The following is a 14,999-nucleotide window of genomic DNA, read 5'->3' as shown; positions in this document are numbered from 1 at the left end:
GTGGCAGACCTGGGATCCAACCTCTCCAACCTGTGTGTGTATTTCAGAAGGGTTGGGAACAAGGCAAGAGATTAATTTTCCTTTGACTGCAAGGACAATAGATTAATAAAGTTTTTTTTGTTGTCTTTTTCTACTTCTCTTGTTCCAGGTCAGTGTGGATATCTTCAAGGGTTTCCCTGATGAAGACAGCATCGTCAACTATACCCTGAACCAAGCCTACCACGATAACATCTCAGTGTTTGCCAGTGAGTACTGTACAGTAAATACTGAATAGGAGAGACGACTCTATTTCATCATAAGTTATGAAAACGTAATTGTCCATTCTATTTTACAAAAGGGAAATGTGTCTTTGGCACTCTGGCTTAACAGTGAAAACAGATAATAGATAATGGCCAGGGGCAGGGGTCAGATGGGTATTACTGAAAGGGCAGCAGCTGTGACATGCAGATAGCCTCCAGTCTGAAAATAAATGTCATATTATGAGGAAGCAATGTGAAATATATACTGTAGCTATATCACTGTAACAGAATGTCCCCCTCGCTCTCTTCCAGGTGTGACATTATGAGGAAGTCATGTGAAATATATACTGTAGCTATATCACTGTAATAGAATGTCCCCCTCCCTCTCTTCCAGGTGTGACATTATAAGGAAGTAATGTGAAATATATACTGTAGCTATATCACTGTAATAGAATGTCCCCCTCCCTCTCTTCCAGGTGTGACATTATAAGGAAGTAATGTGAAATATATACTGTAGCTATATCACTGTAATAGAATGTCCCCCTCCCTCTCTTCCAGGTGTGACATTATGAGGAAGTCATGTGAAATATATACTGTAGCTATATCACTGTAATAGAATGTCCCTCTCCCTCTCTTCCAGGTGTGATATTCCAGACCAACAGAGATGGCTCCCTGCCTCCTCATGTCCTCTATAAGATCAGGCAGAACTCCAGCTTCACAGAGAAAACCAACGAGATCCGCCGGGCCTACTGGCGCCCGGGGCCCAACACAGGGGGAAAGTTCTACTTTCTCTATGGCTTTGTGTGGATCCAGGGTACGTGTCCAGAATCCTCCATCTTGACTACTGAAGGGTAAATGTAGACTGAAATATTGCCAGCATGTTTCTGCTTTAGACTAATTTTGCCAACTTTAGCCAACACTAGACAACAATAGACAATTCTAGACAACTTCAGACAACTCTAGACAACACTAGACAACTCTAGACAACACTAGACAACAATAGACAATTCTAGACAACTTCAGACAACTCTAGACAACACTAGACAACTCTAGACAACACTAGACAACAATAGACAATTCTAGACAACACTAGACAACAATAGACAATTCTAGACAACTTCAGACAACTCTAGACAACACTAGGCAACTTTAGCCAACACTAGACAACAATAGACAATTCTAGACAACTTCAGACAACTCTAGACAACACTAGACAACTCTAGACAACACTAGACAATTAATTTAAACTCTAACCAATATTAGCCAACTCCAGACAACTATCTATCCACCAACGTCTATCCAAGATGGCGTAGCAGTGCAGACGTGTTTTGTTCGTCCTCTCATGTACTTTTGTATTTTTTCGTATTTTTTTGTATATATTTCAATTTTATTTTCAATCTCTTCTCCATTTTAGTTCAATTATACCTTCCGGTAACCTGCCTCACCCAATGTGATACGGAACCGCTATTATTTTTAATTTTTAAACCTTATAGCAAGAACCACCTAGCCATCAGAAGCTAATCAGCTAATTAGCTACAAGCTTTTTAGTCATTGGTAGCCACTGCTAGTGGCCTTTACCTTCTGCACAGGTACCATTCCTTTTTTTAGCTTGGATAATACTCGCCAGCCTACCAGTAACGGACTGTCTCTCCACCACAACGTCGGATTCCTGCCGTAATCCCTGGACCATTCTCCTGATCTTCACAGCTAGCTAGCACCCACCGAGTTACCCAGTACCGAAGCTTTCCCTGAGGCCCACCTCCCAGCCTACTCAGTTGTTCACCTGGACTCCACCCAAATACGGCTAGAACACACTACTCCACCGCATCCTTGCCGTAAGCTCTGGACCTTGGCACCAGATCACCGCTGCTACCGAGTGGCTATAGTGGCTAACGCCACTGCCCCGAAGCTAGCACCAGTTAGCCGTGATTCAGGCGCATCTCCTGGATAGAAAACTAAACTACTACAACTACAATACCTCTTTCGCCATCTGGCTTGGATCCTTAGTCGACACGGCGCCCCGCCGCACCACCACAACTGGTATGCTGATAAATACTCCATCCGCTGTGCCTTCAACCGGCCTCTGTCGGACGTCAGAGCAGACACGTCTACTAACCCCGGGGTACTAACTTTAAATGCTGTGTCGCCCGCGTGCTAGCATGGTAGCGACTACTCCGCGGCTTCCTTGTTCCATCTATTGCTGCCCCTCGGACCCTATGATCACTTGGCTACATAGCTGATGCCCGCTGGACTGTCCATTAATCACGGTACTCCATTCTGTTTATTTTTTTGTTTTGTTTATTTATTTTTTTGTGTGTTTTTTTGTTGTCTATCTGTCGGCCCCAGCCGCGAACTCAGGCTCTTTGTGTAGTTAACCAACCCTCTCTGCCCAGTCATCACCATTTTACCTGTTGTTGTTTTAGCTGATTACCTGTTGTCTCACCCATTGTTGTCTTAGCTAGCTCTCCAAATCAACACCTATGATTACTTTATGCCTCGATGTATGTCTCTCTCATATGTCAATATGCCTTGTATACTGTTGTTTAGGTTAGTTATCATTGTTTTAGTTTACAATGGAGCCCCTAGTTCCACTCATTATACCTTTGATATCTCCTTTGTCCCACCTCCCACTCATGCAGTGACCTCACCCATTATAACCAGCTTATCCAGAGATACAACCTCTATTATCATCACTCAGTGCCTGGGCTTACCTCCGCTGTACCCGCACCCCACCATACCCCTGTCTGCACATTATGCCCTGAATCTATTCTACCACGCCCAGAAATCTGCTCCTTTTATTCTTTGTCCCCAACGCTCTAGGCGACCAGTTTTCCATTTAGTCGTACCCTCATCCTACTCCTCCTCTTTTCCTCGGGTGATGTGGAGGTAAACCCAAGCCCTGCGTGTCCCTAGGCACCCTTATTTATTGACTTCTGTGATCGAAAAAAACTTGGTTTCATGCATGTCAACATCAGAAGCCTTCTCCCTAAGTTTGTTTTACACACTCCTACCAACCCTGATGTCCTTGCCATGTCTGAATCACGGCTTAGGAAGGCCACCAACAATTCTGAGATTTCCATACCCAGCTACATCATTTTCCGTCAAGATAGAACTGCCAAAGGGGGAGGAGTTGCAATCTACTGCAGAGATAGCCTGCAAAGTTCTGTCATACTTTCCAGGTCTATACCCAAACAGTTTGAACTTCTAATTAAAAAAATTAACCTCTCCAGAAATAAGTCTCTCACTGTTGCCACCTGCTATCGACCCCCCTCTGCTCCCAGCTGTGCCCTGGACACCATTTGTGAATTGATCGCCCCCCATCTAGCTTCAGATTTCGTTCTGTTAGGTGACCTAAACTGGGATATGCTTAACACCCCGGCAGTCCTACAATCTAAGCTAGATGCCCTTATCCTTACACAAATCATCAAGGAACCCACCAGGTACAACCCTAAATTCGTAAACATGGGCACCCTCGTAGACTTTATCCTGACCAACTTGCCTTCCAAATACACCTCTGCTGTTTTCAATCAGGATCTTGGCGATCACTGCCTCATTGCCTGTATCCGCTATGGGTCCGCGGTCAAACGACCACTCCTCACCTCTGTCAAATGCTCCCTAAAACACTTCTGCGAGCAGGCCTTTCTAATCGACCTGGCCCGGGTATCCTGGAAGAATATTGACCTCATCCCGTCAATCGAGGATGCCTGGTCATTCTTTGAAAGTAATTTCCTCACCATCTTAGATAAGCATGCCCCGTTCAAAAAATGCAGAACTAAGAACAGATATAGCCCTTGGTTCACTCCAGGCCTGACTGCCCTTGACCATCACAAAAACATCCTGTGGCGGACTGCAATAGCATCAAATAGTCCCCATGATGTGCAACTGTTCAGGGAAGTCAGGAACCAATGGACGCAGTCAGTCAGGAAAGCAAAGGCTAGCTTTTTCAAGCAGAAATTTTCATCCTGTAGCTCTAACTCCAAAAGGTTTTGGGACACTATAAAGTCCATGGAGAACAAGAGCACCTCCTCCCAATTACCCACTGCACTGAGGCTAGGTAACATGGTCACCACTGATAAAGCCATGATAATCGAAAATTTCAACAAGCATTTCTCAACAGCTGGCCATGCCTTCCTCCTGGCTACTCCAACCTCGGCCAACAGCTCCGCCTCCCCCACAGCTACTCGCCCAAGCCTCTCCAGCTTCTCCTTCACCCAAATCCAGATAGCAGATGTTATGAAAGAGCTGCAAAACCTAGACCCGTACAAATCAGCTGGGCTAGACAATCTGGACCCTCTCTTTCTAAAACTATCCGCTGCCATTGTTGCAACCCCTATTACCAGCCTGTTCAACCTCTCTTTCGTATCGTCCAAGATTCCTAAAGATTGGAAAGCTGCCGCGGTCATCCCCCTCTTCAAAGGGGGTGGCACCCTAGACCCAAACTGTTACAGACCTATATCCATCTTGCCCTGCCTATCTAAAGTCTTTGAAAGCCAAGTTAATAAACAGATAAATGACCATTTCGAATCCCACCGTACCTTCTCCGCTGTGCAATCCGGCTTCCGAGCCGGTCACGGGTGCACCTCAGCCACGCTCAAGGTACTAAACGATATCATAACCGCCATCGATAAAAGACAGTACTGTGCAGCCGTCTTCATCGACCTGGCTAAGGCTTTCGACTCTGTCAATCACCTTATTCTTATCGGCTGACTCAATAGCATTGGTTTTTCTAATGACTGCCTCGCCTGGTTCACCAACTACTTTGCAGACAGAGTTCAGTGTGTCAAATCGGAGGGTATGTTGTCCGGACCTCTGGCAGTCTCTATGGGGGTACCACAGTGTTCAATTCTCAGGCCGACTTTTTTCTCTGTATATATCAATGATGTCCCACTTGCTGCGGGCGATTCCCTGATCCACCTCTACGCAGATGATACCATTCTGTATACTTCTGGCCCTTCCTTGGACACTGTGCTAACTAACCTCCAAATGAGCTTCAATGCCATACAACACTCCTTCCGTGGCCTCCAACTGCTCTTAAACGCTAGTAAAACCAAATGCATGCTTTTCAACCGTTTGCTGCCCGCACCCGCCCCCCCCCCGACTAGCATCACCACCCTGGATGGTTCCGACCTAGAATATGTGGACAACTATAAATACCTAGGTGTCTGGCTAGACTGTAAACTCTCCTTCCAGACTCATAGTAAACATCTCCAATCCAAAATCAAATCTAGAATCGTCTTTCTATTTCGCAACAAAGCCTCCTTCACTCACGCCGCCAAACTTACCCTAGTAAAACTGACTATCCTACCGATCCTCGACCTCTGCGATGTCATCTACAAAATTACTTCCAACACTCTACTCAGCATACTGGATGCAGTCTATCACAGTGCCATCCGTTTTGTTCCCAAATCACCTTATACCACCCACCACTGCGACCTGTATGCTCTAGTCGGCTGGCCCTCGCTACATATTCATCGCCAGACCCACTGGCTCCAGGTCATCTATAATTCTATGCTAGGTAAAGCTCTGCCTTATCTCAGTTCACTGGTCACGATAACAACACCCACCCGTAGCACGCGCTCCAGCAGGTATATCTCACTGGTCATCCCCAAAGCCAACACCTCATTTGGCCGCCTTTCCTTCCCGTTCTCTGCTGCCAGTGACTGGAACGAATTGAAAAAAATATTTTATTTTTCTGTCATTGTTGTGTCGTTGTGTCGTTGTTGTATCGTTGTTGTGTTGTTGCTTGGTAAATTCAAGGCTGCACTTGTTGTTTCAGCGTTATCTGCACAATGGGAAAGCGTTAACAGGATATACATAGACTATAGACTATAAATCAACTGCCTAAAGTGGGTTCACTGAGGACACAATTGTTGTGTCAAAAGTATTGTTTTGTTGCATTAAAGACCAAAATTGGTTAAAGAAAATTGTGATAAATTAAAAATATATACGCGTTTCATTTAAGGACCACAAAATTGACAGCTGTGCCATATAGATTGCAAAATAGTGGCAAGATATTTTTGATGTACCGATTCCATGGCACATGGTTTATGAATTGACACGCAAAACGTTGAATTTTTCAATATAAATGATTATACCTAATTCTTGCAACCAATAGAATATTATATATATATATATGGGGGATACAACATTAACAGCTCTGCAGATTTTGCTGTGAGGAGGTAGAGTCATTAGATCATTTATTTTGGTACTGTCTATATGTAGCTCGTTTTTGGTCACAGGTCCAGGAATGGCTGAAGAATTGCAACATTTACCTGGAGCTAGCAAAAATGTTTATCTTCAATATACAATCTGTAGAAACTATGAGAATATAAAGGTTCAGAACGTTTGTGAAGCATCCCAGCACAGTTGAAAAATATATGGCAAATAGAAATCCAAACGTATGTATAGGTATGTGTATATGTATGCATGTTTATATATATGTGTGTCTGTGTATATATATATATATATATATATATATATATATATATATATATATATATTTACTCAAAAATATATGGGGGATTGAAATGATAATTACATTGATGGAAGCTACAATCTATCCACAATATTAAAGCTGATCAACCCCCTAAAAGAAAGGAATATATATATATATATATATATATATATATAATATATTGTGGTAAACTGGTGATCCTGAAGTGGGCACACCTGTGTGGGTGCCAACGCCAAGCTGCAGATACAGCACTTTTTCTCCGAGATTCATCTTTTATTTACGAAGCAGGAGAGAAAAAGACAAGCTGCTTATTTGACACAAAGTTAATACAAATAATGCATTGGAACTGACATGGCGGTCTGTTGAGTGTGCTGTACATAGAGACATCCTGGGCTCACTGAGACAATATCATTGATTTAATCCAGAACAGATCGATTTTTACCTCTGCATTGTAAACCACACTGATTACCACATTGCATTGGGTAGTGTGGTTAGGATAGAACTTGATGGGACGGCTTATTCAGTGAGGTGTAGAGTGGCACTGTCATCTCTGCTGCGTCTTGATGTGTGTGTGTGTGTGTGTGTGTGTGTGTGTGTGTGTGTGTGTGTGTGTGTGTGTGTGTGTGTGTGTGTGTGTGCGCGTGTGTGCGTGTGTGTGCGTGTGTGTGTGTGTGCGTGTCTTCCTGTCTGCCTGCCTGTGTGTCCTCAGATATGATAGAGAGAGCCATCATTAACACGTTTGTGGGTCATGACGTGGTGGAGCCTGGGAACTATGTTCAGATGTTCCCCTACCCCTGCTACACCAGAGACGAGTAAGAACTGGAACTCTCTCTATACACCTCTCCTCTCTCTCACTTTCTTTTTTCCTTTAAAAACAATAACTGTTAATTGTATCACTTCTATTTTTATGTTACTTCTGAGATGATGACTTTGCATCGTCCATGTATATTAGGTAGATAGGTAAATAATGGAATATGTCACACATCTTCCTTTGGTAGCTACACTAGAGATGAGCAAGACATGTTACTGTATCTATTCTTTACTCTAATCATCTCTCTCAGACCCTGACTCTCATTTATGTCCATATCCTAACTTAAGATGCATAACTCTCACTGTTGAGATGCGTTTTAGATTCAGCATCACTGCGTCAAGAGAAATATAGTATTATTTTTAACAGAAATATCTACATATATTTTGGGATGTTATGTATACCTGGAAATAATCAGAATTCATGTAAACATTGCAGTTTTGAAAACATAGCTTGTCCCCCCAAAAATAGTATCTTGACACAACTTATGGAGTAAGTTAAGCCTCCTACACATTTCTGTACTGAATGAAATATTACCACTACCCTTTTAAAACCATGTCTATCTTTATTTCCCAAACGCAATTCAACAGAATCACAGTCACTTTTAGTCTTTTCATAATTTTAAGCATATTTTCCACTTTTAACATAGACCAGGCCCGTTGATGCCTCATATCCCGGTGATAATGCCTTGCATTACGCCTGTGAAGAAAACACTTACATTTGCTCAACTTGACATTGGCTCATCCATTGTCTCAACTTACCCCAAGGCAAACATTTTGACTACACTGTAAACAAAATATCTAGCTGTTTCAACTAAATGTTATTAAGTACCTGGTTACACAGACTTCTTTTGTTTACTCAACCTTTCGGCAAAAGTATTACTGTCACGTCCTGACCATAGAGAGTCCTTATTTTCTATGGTAGAGTAGGTCAGGGCGTGACTGGGGGGTTAGTCTAGTTTATTATTTCTATGTGGGGTTCTAGGTTTGTTTTTCTATGTTGGTGATTGTGTATGATTCCCAATTAGAGGCAGCTGGTAATCGTTGTCTCTAATTGGGGATCATATTTAAGTAGCTGTTTTTCCCACCTGTGTTTATGGGATATTGTTTTGAGTTAGTGCACGTAGCATCTCCTTAGTCGTTTAATGTTTATTGTTTGTTTTGCTAAGTTTCACTTTATAATAAATTATGTGGAACTCAACAGCTGCGCCTTGGTCCGTCTCTACAAACGAACGTGACAATTACCTGAACTTAACATTATGAGTTGGCCCAACATGAGAAAACGTAGGCACAAATTCTGTAAACTTCAAATAATGTGTTTGCTCAAATTGTCTCATATGTTCATTCAACTATAAAATATTATTACTTTCCTAAAAAAGGTCTGTGGATCTAGTTACACACACAGAGCTTTTAACATACAATGTTTTTAACAGACATATTTGACACACATTGACATACATTGTGCATGTTCATTTATTTTATACAGTAATTAATATTTACTCACCTGGGATTTAATCTCATAACCTCTTGGTGCAAAGCATTTTAATCATCCTGATACGCTACCATGTCTGTGTCAATAACTGATTTCACCTGTATTGCTACTGTCGTGGAAATTCACCACTAAGGATTCAAACTCAAAGTAAATGAATCAATCTTTGTTATCATGGCCGGAGAGGTTCACTAACTCAATATAAGCCTGATGAAACTCTGAACATGACTGTTCCCTTTTCAGTCCCTTTATACTGCAAGTCATATAAGCATTGTTGATTCCTGCATGAGACTAACTGATACCACACCAGGCTTCTTAACTTGAAACTGAGATATTGTATCACTATTTCTAGTTCCCAGAGTAATGTTCTGGTTGTACTGTCAAATTACTTATCAGTGATAGTGTGGTTTACTCCTTTGTGTAGTCAATCCATCACTCGCATGAACCCAACCCAGTCCATTGTACATTGTCACATGAACCCAACCCAGTCCATTGTACATTGTCACATGAACCCAACCCAGTCCATTGTACATTGTCACATGAACCCAACCCAGTCCATTGTACATTGTCACATGAACCCAACCCAGTCCATTGTACATTGTCACATGAACCCAACCCAGTCCATTGTACATTGTCACATGAACCCAACCCAGTCCATTGTACATTGTCACATGAACCCAACCCAGTCCATTGTACATTGTCACATGAACCCAACCCAGTCTATTGTACATTGTCACATGAACCCAACCCAGTCCATTGTACATTGTCACATGAACCCAACCCAGTCCATTGTACATTGTCACATGAACCCAACCCAGTCCATTGTACATTGTCACATGAACCCAACCCAGTCCATTGTACATTGTCACAGGAACCCAACCCAGTCTATTGTACATTGTCACATGAACCCAACCAAGACAGGTTATCACAAAGCAGCATTTGACTAAACATACGATCTGATACACACAGAGAACGTTTACTCCTTTTATCACTCTGTGATAACTATTGTTACATTTTAAGGTAAGCATTAGATTATGGCTAAAACTATCAAAGGACGTTCTATCAAAATACTTCTATTAAAAGTTGGCGAAATCAACACATAAAACCAGACACTGTATCCGTTCAAACCCTCTGGGTTGTACAATCTGGCTAGTAACTGATGCTTATTCCATAGCCCTTACACTTGTAAAACCATTGCAGTAGAATGGTTTAACTTAAGACCTTCGCTTCATACAGTTACACACATGCTTCATTACACAATTTAATTTATGTCAATTCTATCACCATAAGCAGGGGGGGGGGAACATGGTCATGCTCTTCATGGCCTTCAGTGAGTTCCTTGTAGTCCTCATTATCTTCATCATTCTCATCAGCAGATGGCATTTATTTTAGCCAAATCAAACTAACAGTGGACATAATAGTTGCTTAGACCTGTGAGACAAAAGAAGAGCACAGTGCCTCAAGCAGTCTCTGCTATGTAATCTGCTAAATAGGTGACATTCATAGACGAGTCAGGAACAAAGGTGCAACACTCATCTCCCATGACTGCACACATTCCTCCCTGACTTCCTCATAGGTAGTCTAGAGCTTCACAATTTTGTAAGGCCAATTTTCGAAGTGCTACCATTTCAGTACTGAAGGCCTTAAGGGCTTTTGACATAGCATTAGCCACTCCATAATTAGGGAGAATTACACCAGTAAATTGTGACAGGGCCGTTTGAATATGAGTAAACCCTGCCAGTGAGCACTGCTGCAGGGGGACAATATCCCGGGAAATTAATTATACGTCATCTGGCACTGCTCTCATAGCAGGAACAACGAACCCAATAGTACACACTACCCCCAAATTATCTGGTAGGATAATAATAATATGCGCTGTTCCGTCATAACCAATAGGTCCCATTAGGGTCTGATTTACTTGTTTCCAATGTTTTTGAAGCACTGAGAAGAACACAGTTACATTTGAGAGTCTGCCCATCTGCAAATAATAAACTGTCAGTGATCAATTTGATTCTCCATCAGTCCATTGTACAATTGCACACATTTTCACCTAGGTAAACATACCCATTACCCTGTATACACCAGCATTCTATTGGGATGGGTGTGGGACAGATTTTATTTTCTCAAGGTCTTCTATAACTACTTATCCAAGTTTGGTTATAAAAAGCAAAATAAGGTCCGGTCGTCAAGGAGGGGAATTGTAAACCTCAGTGCTGGAAGCATGGAAAAGTCTAATTTACACCGGCTGGGACACCCAGTAAAGGGAGCCCATCACCTACCCCCTATGGGCCTAGCCCACAGACCCAACAGGAAGTGCTTGGGGAGAGTCCATTCGCCAACATCTGTGCTGTGGAAAGGAATGAGTTCATAGTGTCTTTTCCTCTCACAACTTTACCAGCTTCTTCTGTGCCTCTACTCCAGGCCTGCGGTGGTCCCGTTGGCTGGGGACGGTCCCTGGATCCTTCTAGGTCATTACTGACCAGCAGGAGGCAGACGACGGTCTCCACTATCATGTGAGACCAATCCAGAAACAGGTCCTTTCGCATTCACCGATCCTCCTCACCATTCTGATTTCCTGGTTCTCGCAACTTCCTGCAGTGGGGTGTATGTGCCCACGTATCTCGTTCTGCTACCTTGACAGCTGAGGATTTGGTCAGGAGCACCTGGTATGCTCCCTTTCACTTGGGGTCTTTCGAACTTTTTCTTCGAAGATCCTTGACCACAATGAAATGTCCTGGTTTCACGTTGTGGTGAGCAACACCTGCAAGGTTCGGCAGAGAAGCCTTCACTTGTGAGAAGAGAGTATTAAGAACACTGTTAAGAGATACACAATAAGCCACCAGGTCCTCCATTCCTTGAAGGGTTAACCTATTTCGGGGGAAAGGATTGTTAGTCATTCTCATGGGGAGTCCAGTTAGTACCTTGTGTGGGGAGAGACCAGTCAGTGTGAGACCTACCTCTCATGGTCATCAGTGCCAAAGGGAGTACTTTTACCCAGGACAGACTCGTTTCTGCCATGAGTTTGGTCAATTTGTTATTTAGCGTTTGGTTATCAAATCAAATCCAATTTTATTTGTCACATGAAATGCTTACTTACAAGCCCTTAACCAACAATGCAGTTTTAAGAAAATACCAACAACAAAAAAGTAAGAGATAAGAATAACAAATGATTAAAGAGCAGCAGTAAAAACCAATAGCGGGACTATATACATGGCGTGTTGTACAGCATCCCCTGACTGTGGGTGGTAGGCACAGTGCGGTCTCAAGTCAACCTGCATTGCTTCTGATAAGGACTGAACAATCTTGTTTACGTAATGTCTACCGACAGCCCCCCTACCTTGGAATGATGTCTCGCAGGAGAGCTTTGGCCACATTACATGCTGTGGATCTTTGACACGGGAATGCCTCAACCCACTTGGAAAACACATCAACAATAAACAAACAATATTTGTTTCCTTCACATGGGGATAATTCAATGAAGTCCATCATCAAATTCTCAAAAGGTCCTTCTGGCCATGGGTGAGATGTGGGGGTTATAGAAGTACCACGTCCTACATTGTTAGTCAAACAAATATATATATTTTTTTACAAAACTTTTCAGCAAACACAGTAAATCCCACAGTACTCCAGTATTTATTTACAAGATCTACCATCCCTCTTTTTGATACATGGTCTTGACCGTGTGACAACTTTGTGAGGAACAGGAAAGTACAACGGGGCATGTCTGGTTTGCTCAAATTATCCTGCCACACTCCCAAGGTGTCCATATGTCAATGTCCAGTCCACCTACGCATTTCTGATGCATCAAACCTTGCCTGCAAAGCAACAATATCATTTACAGAGTAATGGTTAGTGAAAAACAGGAACTGAAAAGGGGGGAAAGAAAAGAGGAAGCAGCTAGTTTCGCTGCACAGTCTGATTTTAGCATTCCCTTGAGAAAAGCTATCTTTACCACTGGTATGAGCCTGACACTTCACCACAGCAACAGAGGATAGTAACAATATTGCTTTTAGCAACTATCCATGAGCAATTGTTTTACCAGAAGCATACTGCTGTCAGTGCAATTTTTTACTGCTTTATCCTTTGCCAATATGCATGCTTGTGTTAAGCCAAAAAGTGCACTTTCCACAGTCTCTAAAGTGGTGACAACAGCACTTCCCATTTCCTTGCCACATCACCTAATCAGTTGCATCCATAACGCCTTTCATCCAAGGCCCAGTGTCTTCCCTCTTCATGTCTTTGGTTTTTGATAGACTGCAGTGGGGGACAACACCATTCACATCATACAGTTCTCTCGGTGCATCTGTGAGGAGGACTGCTGCTGCGGTTAATGATTCACCATAGTACCTGCCATAGATTCTCAGTTCCTTTTTTTTCTGGGAAATTTGTCCAGCGTATATCATAGCCTTGTTCTACTTCAATGGAGGGAACTGCTGTTGTGTAGTGAAGGTGTTTTGGAACCTCCCAGTCTTCCTGATTTTGGGATGTAAGAGACATCCCTCTGAGTTCCCCTTCCCTGTCTGCATCTTCCAAATGCCAGGCATAGTAAGACTGTGCCATACATGGGAAAATTCCACTTGTTGGTGACTGAATGGAGACACCCTCTGGGTCACAGGACATGAGGTCTCTTCCCAATAGATTTACTGGTCATGATGATGAATACAAATATCGATGTCTCTATTTCCCAGTTTCCCATGCTACTGGGAGGGGGTATGTGAGGGGTTCAATAGAGGGGATGCCCGACGCGCCGACAGTTTTGTCACACCCTGATCTGTTTCACCTGTCCTTGTGCTTGTCTCCACCCCCCTCCAGCTGTCGCCCATCTTCCCCATTATCCCCTGTGTATTTATACCTGTGTTTGCCAAGTCAACCAACATTTTTCTCCTATCTCCTGTTTTTTTTCCAGTCTCTGTTTTTCTCTTCCTCCTGGTTCTGACCCTTGCCTGTCCTGACTCTGAGCCTGCCTGACCATTCTGCCTGCCCTTGACCTCGAGCCTGCCTGCTGCCCTGTACCAATTTGGACTCTGACCTGGTTATGAACTCTTGCCTGTCCCCGACCTGCCTTTTCACTACCCCTTGGACTATAATAAATATCAGAGCTCAAACCATCTGCCCCCTGTGTCTGCATCTGGGTCTCCCCTTATAATACGAACTGGTCATGACTGACCCAGCAGACCTGGACCAGCTCCGTCACACTGTCTCCCTGCAGGGAGCTACCATTAAGAAACAGGAGGAGCTACTTCAGCTCCTAATGGAGGGGTTCCGATCTCTGGCGGAACGCCACGGCCAGGGGTTCAAGGTATTAATGAAGCAATTCCGTGAATTAGCTCGCAGACAGCACGCCACATCTAAGACCTCCCAGCCACTCAGTAACTTCCCTTCTATCCTGGAGATCCTGGAACCTGCCGCCGTTTCTTTCCCAGTGCGCCCTCATTTTTGAGCTTCAGCCATCTACATTCCCTTCGGATCGATCGAAGATAGCGTATCTAATTACGCTAATGTCCAGAAGGGTGCTCTCCTGGGCAACGGATGTTTGTGAGCAACAATCCGCCGTTTGCCAAAACCTGGAAGATTTCATGGCTGAGGTGAGGAAGGTATTCGTTTCTCTGGTGTCCGGGAGAGAAGTGGCCCGAAAACTACGAGGTAGATTTTCGCACATTTGCCGCCGAGAGTGCCTGGAATCCGTAGGCTCTGTTCGATATCTTCCTTCATGGACTATCGGAGGAAATCTAAGACGAGCTCGCAGCTCGGGAGTTACAATTGGAACTTGATTCCCTCATCACCCTTTCAATTAGGATTGAACGCCGGAGAGAGAGGAGTTTGGATCTCGGGAACATTCTTCCATCTGCTGCTACTTGCTCACCTTCGAAGGAATCCGAAAATCCCCGAAGTGTGCATTTCTGTGAAGAACCGAAGCCCCCCGAGTTCCCTTGAGAATCATCGGTGACGGGTGAGTTGATACTCCTGAGCCTTTGCAACTGGGCAGACCTAGATGATCTCCTAATGAACG

The 14,999-nt window shown here is 43.4% G+C and overlaps 1 protein-coding gene across 3 annotated transcripts in view; it reads left to right on the top strand.

Moving 5' to 3' along the window:
• LOC139390154 (ATP-binding cassette sub-family A member 2-like) overlaps positions 1-14,999 on the top strand; it is a 142,051-nt gene that overhangs the window by 87,129 nt on the left and 39,923 nt on the right. For all 3 annotated transcript variants that reach the window (XM_071137362.1, XM_071137361.1, XM_071137360.1), the window contains exons 13-15: positions 149-245; positions 880-1,053; positions 7,403-7,505. In XM_071137362.1, coding sequence (XP_070993463.1) covers positions 149-245; positions 880-1,053; positions 7,403-7,505 — 374 coding nt within the window. The remainder of the gene's footprint in view (positions 1-148; positions 246-879; positions 1,054-7,402; positions 7,506-14,999) is intronic.

This window comes from Oncorhynchus clarkii, chromosome 30, assembly GCF_045791955.1.
Source record: "Oncorhynchus clarkii lewisi isolate Uvic-CL-2024 chromosome 30, UVic_Ocla_1.0, whole genome shotgun sequence".
NCBI classification, from domain to species: domain Eukaryota; kingdom Metazoa; phylum Chordata; class Actinopteri; order Salmoniformes; family Salmonidae; genus Oncorhynchus; species Oncorhynchus clarkii.
The sequence above is the reverse complement of the archived record's forward strand: the minus strand, read 5'-3'. Positions and strand labels throughout refer to the sequence as shown.